Source organism: Passer montanus, unplaced genomic scaffold (genome assembly GCF_014805655.1).
Source record: "Passer montanus isolate IOZ18808 unplaced genomic scaffold, ASM1480565v1 scaffold34, whole genome shotgun sequence".
NCBI lineage: Eukaryota > Metazoa > Chordata > Aves > Passeriformes > Passeridae > Passer > Passer montanus.
This window is the reverse complement of record NW_024368152.1, coordinates 7,332,795-7,351,135: the sequence shown is the minus strand read 5'-3', so window position 1 is coordinate 7,351,135 and position 18,341 is coordinate 7,332,795. Positions and strand designations below refer to the sequence as shown.

The window sequence follows — 18,341 nt, the reverse complement described above, 5'->3', positions numbered from 1 at the left end:
AGAATTGTAACAGAGATGGAAAAGTGATTGCACACCTGTTGAAAAATACAAGGATGTTGCCAGGGTGTGCAGAGATGCATTTAGGAAAGCAAAATATCTCTTCCTACTGCAGATTATCATAAGTCAGATGAAGTATATGGTTGGGAAAAGCCAGCATGGATTCCCCAAGAGCAATGATGCTTGACAAACCTGATTGCCTTCTATGACAAAACAGCCTGCTTGGTTGGTGGGGAGTGAAGGGTGGATGTTATCTACCTGGATTTCTCCAGGGCTTTCAATACCATTTTTTGTGGCCTTTTCCTAGAGAAACTGATGTGTGATGGCCTAGACAAGCCATTTGTGCAGTGGGTGGGGAAGTGGCTGAGAAACTGCACTCTCAGCCATGTGGTGATAGATGCCTCCTCTTCAAACTGGCATCCTGTCCCAAATTGATTCCCCCAGGGCTTGATATTGGGCTCACTGCATTTTAATATCTTCAAATGTAATTGGCAAGATGAGATGAAACAAAGGAGAAGTGGACACTTTGGAAGAGACTGTCTTCCTGCAGAAAGACCTGGATAGGCTGGAAGAATGAGCTGACAAGAACCTTGTGAAGTTCAACAAGGGCAAGTGTAAGGTCCCGTGAGAGCAGAGCCCAGGAGTGCAGCACAGGCTGGCATCTGCCTGTCTGGGGAGCAGCTCTGGGAAAGGGTCCTGAGCGACAACAGCTCAAGGGTGAGCATTGTGCTGCTGCAGCAAAGGAAACCAACAGGATGCTGGTCAGGGACATCATCAGCAGAGAGAAATAAGTCATTGTCCCAGTCTATTCAGTGATTGTCAGGCCTCATCTGGAACACTGTGTTCAGTTTTGGTCCCTGCCCTGCAGAAAAGGATGTGGACAGGCTGGAGGGGATCCAGAGAGGGGCACAGAAAAGGTAAAAGGACCGGGCAGCCTGCCATATGAGGAAAGGCTGAGAGAACTGGGTTTGTTCAGTCTTGAGAAAAGAAAGTCAGGGAAGACCTTATCACCATGTTCCAGATTTTAAAGGGTGGCTACAGAGAAAATGGAGACTTCATATGGTTCCTTTTGGAAAAAAAGGGAAAAAATGACTTGTAATGGGTACAAGTTACTCCTTGGAAGATTCCAATTAGACATAAGAAGAAAATTTTTCACAGTGAAAACAATCAAGCATTAGAATAATTTCTCCAATGTAGTGGTGGATTCCCTAATATTGGACACTTTCAAGATTTAGCTGGACAGGGTGCTGGGCTATTTGTCTAGACTGTGCTTTTTCCAGGAAAGGTTGGATCAGGTAGTTCTAATCTGGTATTCTGTGATCCTGTAATTCAGTTCAGTGAATTGTAATCTATAACACCATTGCTCACAGAATGCTCTTGTACACCAGGTGTTTCTGTAGGTGCTATATAGATGGGGCAGTCAGAGGGATTGAAATAGCTCTGTAAATTTAGCAAGTAAATACCAAGGTTCTATGGATCCATACAATGGGAATTTGAATGCCTAGAGAACAGCTGTATAAAGAGGAACACTGCATTTGTGGATCTTGGTTTTAACCACCTGTTTGTAATCATATTATGAGTCTGTGATGGGTTTCCCAGGCTGCTGGAGTCCATTTATCTTCCTTGATTCTGCCTTTCTGTGCTGGCTGTTCAGCGGTGGTGTGGTGAATTGTCTGATGTGCAGTGGGACCTTTGCAATTGTAACCATAGTAAACAACTTCTATATCTATGTAATGTGTATTTCTTGCTATGAACAAAAAGGTGTAAGCTATTTCTTATAAACGACTCTTTTAACTATTGCTCTGAGTTTAACAGACTTTGAATTGATAATATTTGGCTTTTAATAAGTACTAAATTTTTCATTGTATAATGGCTCCAATAATGATGAAAAAATTTGAGTGTATTTCCTAATGCTGAATAGTACCAGTTATGAAAAGTACAACTCAAGATTAACTCCCTTCTTAGTCTCTTTTTTGTAGTTTAGGTTTAAAATTCATACATGTCTCTTTAGAATTCTCTTGTGACTTTTGTGCTACCTGTAGATAAAAGAACTCAGGTAATAAAAATTTTCACAAAGGACGCTTTGAGCTGGCAAAACGATTGCAGATGCCTTCTTCGTGTGTAACTTACTGTCTCTAGGCAGTCCTCCTAGCAGCAGCAGATTTTTTTCATTGGTAAATAGGTGTTGCAAAAGATTTGGTAGTGAGAAGTTCATTTGTTTGGACACCCTGTTTGTGATGAAGAAAGAAAGGTCTTAACCTGCATAAAGAATGGCTCATTGTGTTTGGTCATATCCCTACTTGTACAAAACAGAAGAAACCATTAGTATGAGAAATTTCCAGATAGTGAGTATGAAAAGTGTTTGAATGCTGGGAGAAATAAATTGTTGAAGTAAAGTTGATGATTATTTATTTTCTTCAGAGAATCTTAAATGGCTTTTCTCTGTTATGTAAATTCAGTGAATTGAAAGCTGAGGTATACTAGTGAGTTTTTACATTAGAATATATAAGAGAAAATAACTCAGGAAGGTAATGGAACACCTTGATGAAAAGTGATAGACAAATGGCAGTAATATGGGTGTACATATAGGTGAATAATTCATTGTTTTAATCCCATATCTCAAAGGATAATTGATTAACAACCTGAAGTTCCTTATTAGCATTGACATGATGACTGCATTTTTACAGAAATGTAGCCTCTTCTGCTAGCATATACTGTGATTAAATCTACCCAAAAGTATCTATTAGTTGTATTGACTTCATACAACTTACTGTGAAGGCCAGGTCATATGATTAATTTGTCTGCAATAACCTGAGCCATTCTAATTTTTAAATTTCTCTTATTAAAAATAAATTGTGAGATAATTTGATTGCACTGGGCATTTAAAGGGAAATGTTTGAAGCGTATTAGAAAATGATGAATGTGCGTGATTTGTTTGTCTCCACTGAAGAGCAGGCAGGTGACAAACCATAGTGCAAGCAGTTTAGTGGCTATGGTAGCCAGAAGTGCTGCCAAGTTTAGATATGCATGAAATAGGATCAAGACATTATTCCAATAAATCAAAAATATAAAAAGGTATGGGTTATATAAATACAACTATATGTAATAGGTACATGCATACTTGGGCAACATAGTTACTTTCTAATTTAAATATCATAAATACATCTTTGTGTAATATTGTTTGCCTGGGGTTGAAGTAGGTCATAAGTGATTGTGCCATGACTTGGACTGTCATTGAGTAGGTGTTTATTTTGCTGTGGGTTTTTTTTTGGTGTGGTGTTTGTTTGTTGAGGGGTTTTGTTTTTGGTTTTCTGTTACTAACTGGAAGCATGAAAAATAAATAAATGCAAAGGCTTTTAATAAAATAAATAAATGCAAGGCTTTTTCATAATGGGGTTCCTTGTGTATCATTGTTTTTTGTGGCGTATCTCAAATTCATCCCTGGAAATAGTCATTAGTGTTTCTCACATGCGGGAGAAAAATCTACACGAAAATAGAAGTTGCCATCATCTATTCCTGTGTCAGGCTTCATCATTGAGCAAAGAAAATGGAGCTACCCACAGGTTTTCTCCTGTCTGAGAGCAGGAAACAGCTGATTTGGGTCTCTGCGTGTGTTTCTGTAGGACCATATGACAAACACTGTGACAGTGGTGACGCTGATGCATCATGTGAATGTTATATACATCGGCATGCATTGATTAAAGGATGCCGAAGATAGGACATTGTAGCAGTGCTTTAACTTAGCTGGGGGATGGGGGTTGGACAGAAATGAAACAAGTCATCTGAAGGGATAGGTCTTTCCAGGTTAGAGGAATGTTAAACATTGGAGAAAAGCAGGTGTTTCATTTATGCTATGTTTTAAGCAAACTGTATTTTTCAGAAATGGTTTTATTTGTTTCAAAAGTGATTTATTGCAGCCATTATGCTGTTTGAGACATGTCTGATTGCAAGATGGTGTCAATAGCTCAGCAAGGTATAGGGCTGCACTGTTGGTGCAGGTCTGAGCAGCTGTGGGGCTTGCACTTGATTCAGTACCCTGCTGAAACCAGAATTGTTTGATTCCTTCCTATAGGCAAAGCAAGAAATAGGATGGGAAATATAAATACCTCTGTAGGGCATTTTGTTTTGAGAAATAATTTAAAAGAAAATGCAGCTGCGTTAGGTTGTTAGCACAAACTGCTGGCCTTCCTTTGGTCTTGGAATCATTAAAATACTTGGTTTTTGTAACTAAATCTGATTCCTGTGGCCTTTTGTTTTGCATGCTGCATGCAGGGAGCTGGGTTGTTTATTAATCTGCTGGCTGCCCTGTGCACTGATTCTGGCTGCACAACCACCTTCTCAGCAAATCATAGCCCGTGTGTTCCCCAGCTGCTGCCATCCTTAACACATGCAGAAAATGTCTCCTGGCTGGCTGAACACAAATTCCAGCTGGCATCACCTCATGGCTGAGCAAACCTGGCCTCTCTCTCCTGGCAGTGTTGCAGCCACACCAGTTCTGTGCCTCAGTGGTGTCTCAAGGCGAAGGTGTGGGGCTGCAGCAGGGATTGAAGGGCTGAGAATTGCTGGGATTCTGCTCCTTCCCCACGGAACGTGAGCATGTGCATGGGGCACGAGGGGGTGTGTGGCTGGAGCAGAGTGGTGAGTGGGTGAATGGAAATAACAGCTCCCTCTTATCTTCATCCAAGATGATACTTGCCAAATGCCGAGTTAACAGCAGTGATGGGTTTAATGATTGACCTTGCTATTGTTTTGCCATCAGAAAATTGTTCTGTTAAACTACCTGTGAGTTCTTGTATAAAGCACACTGGTTTAATGAAATAGAATTATTACAAAATATTTTGTACTTAGCAGTTCTAGTTTATAATTTCTCAACCATTGTGACTATTAGGGCTGTTCTTTAAAATAGCACTTGCAGTAGTCCCATTATTGTCAGTGTTCTGTAATGACATTTTTATTTCATTAAAAATACTCTGAGAAGTTGTTTTGCTACCACACTCCTAATAGGAGACTGTTTTCTGACTCTGTGGTGTATGGGTTTCTGCTGGTTTGCAAAATTAATGATACTGGGAGCAGTTCTGGTGTTTGCAGAAAAATTCCTTGTGTATCACATAGAAGAAAGAGGAAGCATAAAATTACTTGCATGCTGTGATGCTGAAACATTGTAAAGCTAGGAGAACAGATGAAAATTCACAGCATGTCAGCTATTTGTTTTCTGAATTATGAGTACTCATTTATGTCAGAAGATCTCAAGATTCTACTTCCTTCATCAGGGTTTTGTAAGGCAGATTCCAGCATCCTGGAGTTCTGCCTTTACAGATTTTGTGTTGTGAAGCTGGTATGCTTTCTTCTTTTTGTTTTTAAGTGCTCTATATTATTGTCAACTCTTTGAAATGCAAAGGTCAGACTTGGTGCTCTTATCTGCATTGTTTACTGTTATACTTTCAAGTGATTGCAGAAATAGGGGTTGATATGACACGATATGGTTTTTCAAGTGAGAGAGAACTTAGGTGACCCCTCAGGTCTCATCTCAGTTTAACATTAAATTTTGGACATAGTCAACTATCAGCTCTCAGCTTTGAGTTTTTTAGGGGGACAAATATTTTTTTATTCCCACTTTCCTAATTCAGTGTTCCTTTTGGAGTCTTACAGGAAGAATGAATCACACAATATGTGCCTTCCATTCCAGGGAAGACATGAAAGCACCCTCCCTCCTGCCTGTCTTCTCTTTTAGATGATGTTTCTCTCATTTATTAAGTCTGAAGCTGGTCTCCTTGTCCTTGAGATGTTCCAGAATTGAAGGGAGCAAGGGGAGAGCAAGAGAATGTAACATTAGGGAGCGCGTGGAAGATCCAAAGTAGTTTTGCATGCATTTTTGACAAGAATATCTGTGTTCCATTTATCATGTATTAATGTTGCATTTGGAATATGGCCTGCAGCTATTACTGGAATGATCATTTAATTTAGCTTGGTAAAGATTTACTTTACCAAACCATTATGTTGCCATTATGTAGCAAAACATCAAAATACATTAGTCGAGTGATAATGTCAGCAGCGGATCTGCAGTAAACAAACAGCCAAGCCACCACCAGAGGTTCTGGGAGAATTGAGCTATGAATGCTCGTGTGCCCAGCCTGGTGTGCCTGTCTGGATGAGGGGCTGGGTGGGGTTTGCCCTGTGGCTGAGGAAAACCCACCGAGGGCCCTGGGACAGGCAGGCTGGGGCTGGGGCAGCTCTCCTGCCGTGGGTGGTGTCGGGCTGCTGGTGCATCTGAATGTTGGAGAACTCTGTCCACTTGTTAAATCTGCTTTAAAATGGCTGCCAGACCCAAAAATCTACATCTGAGAGTTGGAAATGGGTGGAATGTGATAGTCAAATTGCGTATTACCAAAGCATGATGGTATGAATGCTTTTCTGGAAATGGGCTCATAGGCAGCCTGCTTTTGTCTTCTTATTTGTTGTTTATTTCAATGCATTTTGGATCTCCACTTGAAGTAATCACAAGGGACAGATTAGTGTGTGAATCAGAAGCTTCTGAGTGGGCAAATGATTATTATTGCTTGTATTTTAGAGGCACACACACTCTGAGGCTGTTATTGTTTACATCATAAAACAGATCTGTTTCCTAAGAAATACCAATTATGTATGTCAATAACACATACATTAAAAAATTAGAAATAGGCAACTCTTTTTGGTGTAAAAAAAGCAGATTGAGCAGAGTAGCTTACCTTGAGGCTTTCAGATAGTCAAAACTAAGCTAATTCTAACCAGTATTTCTGTTGGCTTGTGATGGATGATTGCAGAATTAGATGTTTAGCTTTGACAGTTTGGACTTTTTTTTAATGTACATTTTTCTCTTTGAAGTTTTTTAAGCAAATATTGTATGTTCTAATTGCACAGAATTGCATTTATCTATGTGAACAATGCAAACTGATTATGATCATTAGAATTTAAAAATTAATATAGCTGGATTTTAATAAGAATTCAGTTCTGACCCTAGAGGAAAGAATTTAATTTTTCTTTTAGTTTTTTTTGTTTGTTTTTTTTTTTTTTTCTTTTTTTTTTTTTTTCTTTTTTTTTTTTTTTCTTTTTTTTTTTTTTTCTTTTTTTTTTTTTTTCTTTTTTTTTTTTTTTCTTTTTTTTTTTTTTTTTTTAATTTGGCATATTCTGTAGAAAAACAAGCAAACCCATGCAGCAGCTTTCAGCACAGGGCTTGGGAAAACTCAGAGGCTATTCTGTCACCTTTTCTAAAAATCAATGCAGTATAATGTTACGTGGTGTCTAGGCCTGCCTTTTGAAATGGAATAATTACATACTTAAAGAAAAAAAAAGTACTTTTCCTTAGCATAGTGGAAGAAGTAGATCTTGACTGGACATGAAGCCTTTATTCCAAGGCTGAAATCTGTAGTATGTGCCAACTAGATGGTAAAAAAGCACCCTGTGTTGATTGGTTTATTTAACTTTCTTCTAGCAAAATAGCATATTGTGCTGTTGTCCTTCTACTGCGTGAGAAGAGCCTGAAATAACAGAAACTGTTATGACATCTCTCAAAGCCTGCCTTTGTCAAGGTCACAGTTCTATTTTTGCTGCATTTTGTGCAAACAGAGATAGGTACAGTAGGAATGTACATTTTATAACTAAGATGCTGAGTCCCCCAAAAGTGTAAAATGAAAATGCAACTCCCACACTTTGTTATGCATAAATATAACATACATTGGCTGATTGTTAGCCTGGATCTGTGTGCTGCTCAGCGTGCTCATCAGCAGAGACAATGCTCTAGAATTAACCTGTGCATGTTCTTTCTTGACTAGCAACCCAAAATTTCTGAGGAACACAGGTAAAATATGGGGGTTCTACCTTTAAACCACATATGTAATCTTTATATTCTTAAACGTGTGGCAGCTTTATATAAGTGGGTTCTGCTGTCTCATTAATTTCTACCAAATTTGTGTGTGGTTATGCTGAAGATGTTGAGATTAGCAGCTCTTTCTCAAGTGTATTTGGAGCAACAGAGGGTGATAAAGGTGAGGGTGTGCTTTGGAGCCAGAAGTTGATAGAGGCGTAGTATGCTGAGTGTTATTAAACACGTGGGTAATCTGTTTGACTTTGGGTCTGTGCTGATGGTTTGAGTGTGGGAGAACACTGGGAAGCAACTTTTGTGTTTGCTCTGCTCATCTGCATTCCTGGGCATCTGTGAGCTCCTGCTGTGGGGAGGACACAGTTCTGGATCCTGGCCTAGATGGACACTTTGTCTGAGCCTTATGTCCTCCTGTTACACGGGATGTGCTGGGCAGGATGGCTGCTGGATGTCCTGCTTTTGACTGGGACAGTGTTATTTTCTTTTTAGTAGCTGGTGCTTTGCCATGCTTGGGATTTGGTATGAGAATGGTGTTGATATCACCTAGCCACAACCAAAATGCCAGTGTGTTGCTTGCTGTAAGTCAGATGCATGCCAGTTTCCCATGCTCTGCCAGTGAGAAGCTGCACAAGAAGCTGTGAGGAGGCATGGCCAGGACAGCTGAGCTGAGCTGGCCAAGGGGATATTCTGTGCCATAGAGTGACATGGTCACTGTATAAACTGGGGGGAGTTACCTGGAAAGGGACTGATCAGGTCAGTCCTCAGGACCTCAGTAAGCAGGTGATGAAAAGTTGTACTGTGCATCTCTTTTTTCTTGGATTCTATTACTTGTTTTTCCTCTCCTTGTAATTTCAATTATTATCATCAGTATTAGCATATTTATTATTATGTTATCTAGTTGCACTTAATAAATTGTGCTTATCTCAGCCCATGAGCTTCACCTTTGCTTTCTACTCCCCCCTTTCGCAGTGGGTGGTGGGTGTGTGGTGGAAGCAGTGAGGGAGTGGCTGCCAGCTGGAGTGAGACCACAATGCTGTCATGTGGAGGGAAATTGTAAGGTGACACTGGTGCCTGTAGGAAAAAAAAATCAACTGTTCAAACGAAATCCAACCACTTTACACTGAAGTGAGCAGTGCTGTTGTGAATGTTGTGTTGGCTGTGCTAAACTTGTGAGGACAATAAAAAAGGGGTACAGGGAGGAGATTGAAGTTCTCTGCATTAGCAGAAATGGTGTTTAAGGAGTCATTCTGTGTAATGTTAGCAACAGAAAGTGTAATAGGAAATGTGTATCAAATTCCATCAGGATGTTTGGAGCCTAGAAGAAAGTTATATCTGTATATCTGTGTGTGTGTATACATATATCTATATATATACCTATATCTGTATATGTATCTATGTATATTTACACACACGTAGAGATACAATGATGCTTTTTGGTTTTATATATACATGCAGGTGAAAATTCCTGATATGTATGTTGCTTAGTGTTAGTTGTCAAAACATGACTTGACAAAAAATAATGAATAGGACGATGTATTTTATTTGCTAATAGGAGATTAACTTGCCTTTTTAAAAAAATAGAATTAAACAGATGTTCTCTTGATGAACATCTTCTGTAAAGAAGTACATGGAGAGGCTGCTTACTTAGAATTTTCTATATATTGTAATATTTATGGGTATAGTTAAGGTACTTCATTTATAATATGCTAGAATATACTTCTAAAAAACATTGGGTAGTTTACTTGATACATTTATTTTTAAAGGAAAGATACAATTTTATGGGTAAAACATATTGCATACTGTTTCTAGTGTTCTGAAATGTTAAAAATTGCAAGGAATTGAAATATTATATTAAATATCTGTACAAGTAAAGCCCTTCTGTATAATAGGCTATCCAGTATTGTTTGCTTAATTTCTTTCTTTTTTTTAAAAACTTTTAATCAGGAGTTAAAAATATCACGGTGTTCTACTTTCTGGTATGTGCTACAGTGTCTCCCAGATATGTCTGAATATGGTGTATCTGTTGATAGATAAAGTAAGGTTGTATTGACCAAGATCCTGGGAATTAGTCTCAGATATTTTAAATTAATGTTTTTGTGTCTTTGTTATGTAACACAATGTTCATTGCAGGTCAGTTTGTCTAAAAGTTACTTGTAATAATAACCATGTTGTGACTTGCTTGTAGCTGTTCATGTTCAGTGTGAAATACTTTCATCTTTCTGCTCACAGGAACATTATACAGTGAGAAGCAAGTATGGAGTAACATTGACTTTTAAGACCAATTGCTTTCTATAGGTGGAGAAACTTGGGTAAAGCTGTTGCATTTGTGTTCAGCTTGTAATTAGCTTTATAGTTGGGTAAAACTTGATGTGGTTGAGCTCTGCAAAACTTCACTCAATTTTCTGATCTAAGGATTGGTGAATGAATCATTGAAGAGAGTAGGAAATATGTAGTAAGAATACTTTAGAAAGTTCTCAAAACATTTGCAGATCTTACCTGATTTTTTTTAAACTAAAGATGGATTTACATGAGAATTAGTGTAAGTAAGTTGCACTACAAACCTGCAGAAGAAACAACAGGAATGATGCAAGCTGTCATAAATCTTTTAAAGTTTCTTTAGGGGAGAATATGTTGCTGCACTTTGCCTGGTGAAATGACATTTCTCACAAACAAGGGATGTGATGTGGCATGACTAATGTTCAGAGATGCAGTTGGAAGTTGAAAAGCATTGTATGGGTTGCAAGTTCCTACGTTTTCCTCATCAATTAAAAATTTTCAGTCTTCCAATCTGTGTGTAACTTGGAACTGTGGCTGACATAGCTGGAAGTTAGTTAAGATTCATAATTGTGTATGAGTGCAACAGCAGCAAATTACACTGCTCTGTCAGAAGACAGCTTTTGTTTTAGACTGAAATTTGGAATCAAATCAAGAAGTTTAAGGTGTTTTGTTTTTCTTTCTTCTCTTTCTTTAACTTCAGTATGGGTATTAACTGAATGCTGTGAGGAACCCCTACCATGTTCATCATTGATGACAATTGTTTATTTCATAGAATTGTGGATTAGTTTGAATTGAATTTTAAAGGACATCTAGTCCACCCTGCAAGGAACATCTTCAACTAGATCAGGTTGTTCAGAGCCCTATTCAACCTGACAGTGAATGTTTCCAGGGATGGGGCATCTCTCACCGCTCTGGGCAGCCTGTGCCAGTGTATTCTTTGTAAGCACTTTTCTACCACTTCGTCTCCCAGTATAAAACTGTTTCTGGATTATGAATGTTAATGAAAACAGAAAATAAACTATCACTAAAACAGACCCTCTAATTTTTATTTTTTTTTCACCAAAACACTTGTAATTTAATGGTATATAAGGTAATCTGTATTTTCAAAGTTGGAAGCTTTAAAATACAAATGGTTTATATATAGCACATTTTTCAGCTAAAGGTTAAACTGCACATGTTCTATGTAGCAAGTGTCAGATTGAAGAGGAATTTATAAGACCTTAGACTTCCGTTACAAATTTTTGCAAAATACTTACCTGGAAAAGAAAGTCATGTTCCAAAATTGTCTTGCAGTGTCCCTCACTAGTTCACCTAAATCCAGTCCTGGCTGTGATTATCAGTTTGTTGAATGAATATTTTCATTTTAATTGAGTTTTGGATGCATTGTACAATCTGCAGCAGGGATTGCACATCAGTCTTGTGAACATGAAATAAAGGTTGTACAGTTCATACATTAAACTCCTAAAGGATTAGTTAAGTTCCTGCTGGCATTCACTGTCCATTTGGATTTCAAAGAATATCTGGCAGATTTTGTGAGGTGTATTGGCAAATCAGTTCTCACTAGTGTGTTCTTGAGAAAATAGTATGTAAAACTAATTGTATCATGTTCTATATGAAAGTGTTATACATATAGCACTTTCATACTTCATCTAGTTATAAGGTTATAACACTTTTGTAGTTCATATATGTTTTTTCTTACCTTTGCTCAGATCAGCTTAGTAGAAGACAAAAGGTGTCCTGTTCCTTTTACACTCAGCTATGTTTTAATATGTGTATTTGAAAATTACTTGCCTTTTTCAGTTCCTTTGAAAACAGCAGCAATACAATTGGTGGTACTGAATTTTGAATACATAGCAGTACATGCAATGGAAAGTATTTGATGTATCATTTTCCAAGCTTCTGTGTTCATAGAGACAAAAATTAGCTCTGAACTACAAAAAAGAGAAAAAAAATCAACCTTAACAGATTAATTTTCTCTTTATAGGACTTTCAGTTTTTACAGTGGTGCTTACAATTGTAAATTCTAGGCTTTATTTATGTGAATAAGTATTCTGGCTACTGACAATAGAATTTATATGGTTTCAAATAAAAAAGTATGTGCTTGCATAGAATAAACATTGCAAAAAAACCCTTCAGGCAATAAATAAAAGTGTAATTACAGATTCCTATTATGTAATATTTCGTAGAAATAATTGGAGATTAAACTCTATTGCAATGGTACTTTATTCAGTGGAGAAATGTTACAGATTCCTATTATGTAATATTTCGTAGAAATAATTGGAGATTAAACTCTATTGAAATGGTACTTTATTCAGTGGAGAAATGTTTATGATTTTTAATTGAATTTTTTTCCCATTTTCTTTCCAGGTATTGCTTTGTTTTCGCTTTAGGATACCTCACTGTGTGCCAAATTACTAGGGTCTATATCTTTGATTATGGACAGTATTCTGCTGATTTTTCTGGGTAAGGAAAAAATAATCTTCCTATCTTTTCCTCCTAAGTGATACTCTATCTGTTGTTGTTGGGGATTTTTTATTGGTTGCCCAATATTGTGTCAATCTTTAAAACTTTGGGAGAAAGCTGAGCATGTATGTGCATGTTGGTACACATGCAATACATGAGTAATTGTGTTTTAATCATACAAACTGAGAATTTTTGTGAACAGTTGTTCTTGTTAGAACCACCAATGTGTTATCTGTTGCCTCTTGTTCCTGTCTAAATGGCATAAAGGATTTGGTGGCCATGGCAATTTTTTCTCTTTGATTTTTCCATTAAAGTGTCTGTACCATCCTTGAGACACGATGAACCTTGAATTGTGTCTGGTGTACTTACTTGCCTGGCATAGTCTGATACCACTTTTTGAGGAAAATCTGAATGTTTTATGGAATTTAACTTTTAGCTTCATTCTTTTTTTCTTTTTATGTTAGATGTTCCAGAACGAGAAAACTAAGGAGACAGGTACCTGGGTGTTGAGGTAGTCACAGAGACCTTGGAAACAAAGTTTTGTCTCTGTGTGCCTTCATATTATATAATGAACTTATACCTATATTCAACTTGAACTGTCTAGGAACAAGACAGAATTAAAAAAATAAACCATATTGGCAATTCTTTCTGCTGCAGATGCAGAGAAGTGAAGTGCAACATTTCTTAAAAACAAGTTTGCTGCTGTGATAGTGCTTTTGTTGATTTAAAGGAGAGTGTATATAAGAGATGGGGAGAAAAAAAAAAGAGACGAGGAGTATTTGGTAGTCTGCTTAAAATAATGCATTAAGTCCTTTCCAGGGATACTGTGAGTGGCAGTGGTCTTTGTAGTTTAGCATAACCTGTGATGGAATTGTACTTGTTAGCCTTGTTACTTCTCAGTCTTTATTGGTAACAGGCATGTAGTCCAGAAAATTAACTTGTAGGCTGAAGCCAAAAGCTTTTATGGTTGAGTTCATCTTTTCTGTCATCTTTATCTTCTTACCTTCTAAAACATCTTTCTACATTTGTCTTACATCCAAGTGTCTGCCTTCAAGCCAGATATCCAAGTTGCAGCTGTAGTCAGCAGAGATGTGATCGGTGTGGACAGTAGGGGCTGGAGGGCGTTTCGGCTGCCCCACCTCTGAGTGTCCACCTGAGCGTGAACTGGGTCACTTGGCAGATGCCCCTGACTCTGGACTGCACCTCCACTGACTATAATGAGAGCTTGCAGCACAGTCATATGCATAAAGACACTGGATTTACTGATGTTGAACTTAATTTCACCATTACTAGTGAAACTGTAATCCAGGTGCTGTCCCTTCCAGTTCACTGTAGGGCCAGAGTGTACAACCCTGGCAGTGATCAAAGTTCTAAACTGACTGTGTAATTGCACTTTGTTGTTCTCATTCTCAAAGCAATTAGTAGAGCTTGTGCACACCATTGCTCAGATGGGACTGTACTGCTTTCAGAAGTGGCTCTGATGGTTTGTGGTAGCTCAGAGATTTCTGTTAGGCCTAAACACATCCAAATATTCCCACATTCCATCCCTGGAGAAGTTTAAGGCCAGATTGGATGAGGCAACCTGATCTAATTGAAGGTGTCTGCTCAGGGCAGGGATGATGGAGGTAGATGATTTTCAAGGTCCTTTCCAACCCAAACCATTCTATGATTTATGAGCTCTGTGCTCTGGACAGAACTGTTCTGAAGCCTAGATCCAACTCTCTGGTTGTATGTTTGAGATGGTAGATTTAAACCACTCTTTCATGTACCAATTTGGAAGCTTGATGTATGTATATCACATTAAATCTTTGGCATACACTGGATATACTCCCTTGATGCGAGACAGAGATTACTTCCAAAACAGGAGAGAAAAAAAACTTTCTCTGGTTCTGGGGGAAGAGAGTAAGCTCAAAAAAACCCCTAAAGTTGTCTAACTAGCTGCTGAGCTCCAGTATGAGCAAGTTCTTCTAAAGATGTTGGAATCAATTTGTATAGTGGTTAGCCCCAAAAGAGCTTTAATGTGTGTTTACCTAGATATTTCTCCTAGCATGCAGTGTTTGCCTGAGGTGGCCAAGCTGAGAAAATCTGCTCGAAATTTGAAGGAAGGTCTCAGTGCACTGACAGTGGAGAAAGCTGGGACACCTCATGGTTGAGATGCAATTGCTTGTGCAGAGCTGTGTGGTCCTGGCTGCAGTACTAACAGATCCCAGCTGCCTCCTTTGCCTTTCTGCCAGCTCCTAAAAGGGATTGTTAAAATCCTGCTTCACAGCCTCACTGTGCCAGGAAGGACTCTTCCTCTTTTAGTCTCTAGATTTTTGCTTCTCAGCCAAATATTTGATGATACTGGAATAGCCACTTCAGGAGAAAAAAGAAATAGAATACCAGGGTCTGCTATGATAACAATGACAGATTTATCAGCTGGAATTAATGTAAGGGCTGACTGAGTTCCTCCTGGACTCCATCCTTCCACCAGGCAGGACCCGTGCTGTCACATGTCTGCTTACAGAAGCAAAACCCATTATGTTTAGAGTCAGTTGGGGATTTCTGCCAGCACCAGGCAGGCCTACAGATTAAATGCTAGAAAAATGTATGAGGGGTTTACCAGACTATCTGTTCCTGTTTAGTCTTCTTCCTTTATGACCCTCATGTGTCACTCTAGTCTTGATATCAGGATTTTGGGGCACTGGTAGTACCGCAGAATTTTTTTTCCCCTGATTGCATTTTGAGGACTGGAAATAATTGTATGCTTTGAAACCATTTTAGTCATTACCTGTGTGTCACTCTAGTCTTGATATCAGGATTTTGGGGCACTGGTAGTACCGCAGAATCTTTTTCCCCGATTGCATTTTGATAATTGTGTGCTTTGAAACCATTTTAGTCATTACCTAAAAGGAAAATCAATTAGATGGACTGAACCATATGGCAAAATACTGGTGTAGCCCTATTAAGGAAGGAGGACTTGATGGCTTTTGGATTTGTGTTTTGTGCCGACTTAATGTATTATAAAAATGCCAAGTGCACTCAAGATGTGAACAAAATTAAGTGTCCATTGTACAGCATTATTGTTTTATTGTGAGGGTTTTTGTTGGTTGTTTGGTTGAAGACTATCTGTTCCTGTTTAGTCTTCTTCCTTTATGACCCTCATGTGTCACTCTAGTCTTGATATCAGGATTTTGGGGCACTGGTAGTACCGCAGAATTTTTTTTCCCCTGATTGCATTTTGAGGACTGGAAATAATTGTATGCTTTGAAACCATTTTAGTCATTACCTAAAAGGAAAATCAATTAGATGGACTGAACCATATGGCAAAATACTGGTGTAGCCCTATTAAGGAAGGGGGACTTGATGGCTTTTGGATTTGTGTTTTGTGCCGACTTAATGTATTATAAAAATGCCAAGTGCACTCAAGATGTGAACAAAATTAAGTGTCCATTGTACAGCATTATTGTTTTATTGTGAGGGTTTTTTGGTTTTTGTTGGTTGTTTGGTTGGGGTTTTTTTTGTCTCCAGCTCAGATACTTCTAGATAAATTCAACCCCTGTTGTGTTTTTTGAGATCTGATTTCCAAATTAAATTTCTAAATGGTAGTAGTTTACTTTACGCGTTCCCCGTTGCTTCCCTGCCCCGGGGAGGGGGTTCATAATGTTGAGATTCACATCAGGCAAGAGCTCTTAGATACTATGAAAATGATATAATTTCCCAGTACAAAACTGACGTGGCTAGCCAGGGCAGGATATTTCTTGGACAGTTGAAGATTCACTCAAGTGTTCTAAATTCAGAACAAAGTGAACTCTGTTTGAGCCAGCATAATTATGCTGGATTTTTGTTTTGCCAGGTATGTTTACTTGGAGCAAATAATAACTCTTGATGGAAAAATCAAAGATAGGGTCAGTTGTTAGTAGAAACCATGGAAGTGGTCTGCATAGCTAAATAACTTATTTTAATTTTCAAAAAGTTTAATATTCAACTTTGTTATAATTTCCTTGTCCTTTGCTTACTGCTGCTGTATCTTTTAATGAATATAATTGCTTTGTCCTTTCTTCTTTACTCTTCTCCCTGTAAAAAAAAAAACTATGTTAGTAAAAAATAGATAAGAAACATTTCAGCTGTATTTGTGGAATCTAATGCAGCAATAAAAGACAGGTGTTATCAAATACTGCATTTAAGGCTTAAATTCTTCTCATTGCATTGAAAACTCTGCAATGGTTTGAGTGAATAAACTAAACAATTTGTTCTTGCATTGAAGATGTTCCAGTATTCCAGAAGTATTCCAGATGTCCAGTAACCTGGACTCCTAATATAAACTTCCCCAGGTATTTATAAGTGAAAGAAAATCCTGAATTTGTATCTAAATTGTTCTTCTTCCCTTTTTTTTGACAGTCCAATGATGATAATTACACAGAAGATCACTAGTTTGGCATTTGAGATTCATGATGGTAAGATTTCTTTACTTATGTTTAATTTCCATACAAAATAAATTTTACCAAAACTCATTGTGAGTCAGTGAATTACTTTGGACCAATTCTGTGTTTCAAGGCAAAATAAATTCCTATGTCTCAGTTGTTTCATTGATGCTTATTAATGAAAGTATTAAGAAATGTTGCTTGGACTCTACAGAAGCTCTAAAAATGCTGACACTGTGTGGAAGATAGGACTTACCAGATGTCCAGTGATGCTTCTGGAGTCCGTGTCTAAAGAGCAATGGTATTCTTTTGGGCTGGGGTATTGACTGTGAGAGTTAACTAAAGAACTTCCAGATTCAGAGACCTCTGTTGCTGACAGATGGATAGAAAAAGCACATGTAATTTCAGATGTTGAGCACCTTTTGTTTTAAAATGCTAATTCTTGAGCACTTCCCTAGTTTGTGCCATATATGCTGATTTTTATAAAACCTTGATGTGTTTCATTTTGTTTAGTATCATAATTACACTCACAGCTAACAGATTGCTGTGGAGATTATCTAATTATGTTTATGACTTCTGTCAGATGTATCCATCAGATAAGAGGGCCCTAGTTGTGGCAATGAATCCTAATGTTGGCTTTCATGGGTAGGATAGCTGGGTTTTTAGTTACCTCAAAATTCAAAGGAGGAATTTTCATTTTAGAGTTTGAAAATGTCATCTCATAAATCTGTCCAATTAGCTTGAATCACTTGGAGCTACAGATGTCAGTTGAAGGTTTGGGAGTGTAGACACCTGGATCAAGCCACCTGCTGTTCTGATATTGCTTATTAACACTGTGCATGAAGTTCAATGTGGTTCTGTCTCATATGCATCCTGGCTTTAGTGCTCTTGGTGTTTAATTTATTTTTCTCTTCTTGTTAAGTGGCACTGTCTAGAGAAGCCTGTGGGGAAAAACTTTCAGGAATATGAAAAGTTGGGAAAAGACCTTTTTTAAGTATTTTTGTATGAATGAAAATAAATAATTATTTAGTTGGTCAAAGACATTGATGTTCACCTTCCAGAGAAAATATATTCAGAAGCAGTAATTTTGCAATCTATAATCAACTGAAGTACAGAATACACAAGTTACTGGAAGCAGGTTATTATAAGGAAGTAATAGTTCTAGTATCAAGCATGAATGCTTCCTCTTACTATTATTTTGCTAGGGGAAAGAGCTATTCTGAATTTGCTGACATCATGCGCAAATAGTGGAGTGGTGGTATGGAACAAGCATGTGAGTGTTCCTGGCAATTGTGAGACCAATGTTTCATTTAGTCAGCTCTATTCTTAACTTTCATCATGAACTA

General features: G+C 37.9%; 1 protein-coding gene across 1 annotated transcript in view; it reads left to right on the top strand.

The window, feature by feature from the left end:
* MBOAT2 (membrane bound O-acyltransferase domain containing 2) overlaps window positions 1–18,341 on the top strand; it is a 94,497-nt gene that overhangs the window by 46,214 nt on the left and 29,942 nt on the right. The window contains exons 4-5 of the mRNA XM_039715656.1: window positions 12,497–12,592; window positions 16,973–17,028. Coding sequence (XP_039571590.1) covers window positions 12,497–12,592; window positions 16,973–17,028 — 152 coding nt within the window. The remainder of the gene's footprint in view (window positions 1–12,496; window positions 12,593–16,972; window positions 17,029–18,341) is intronic.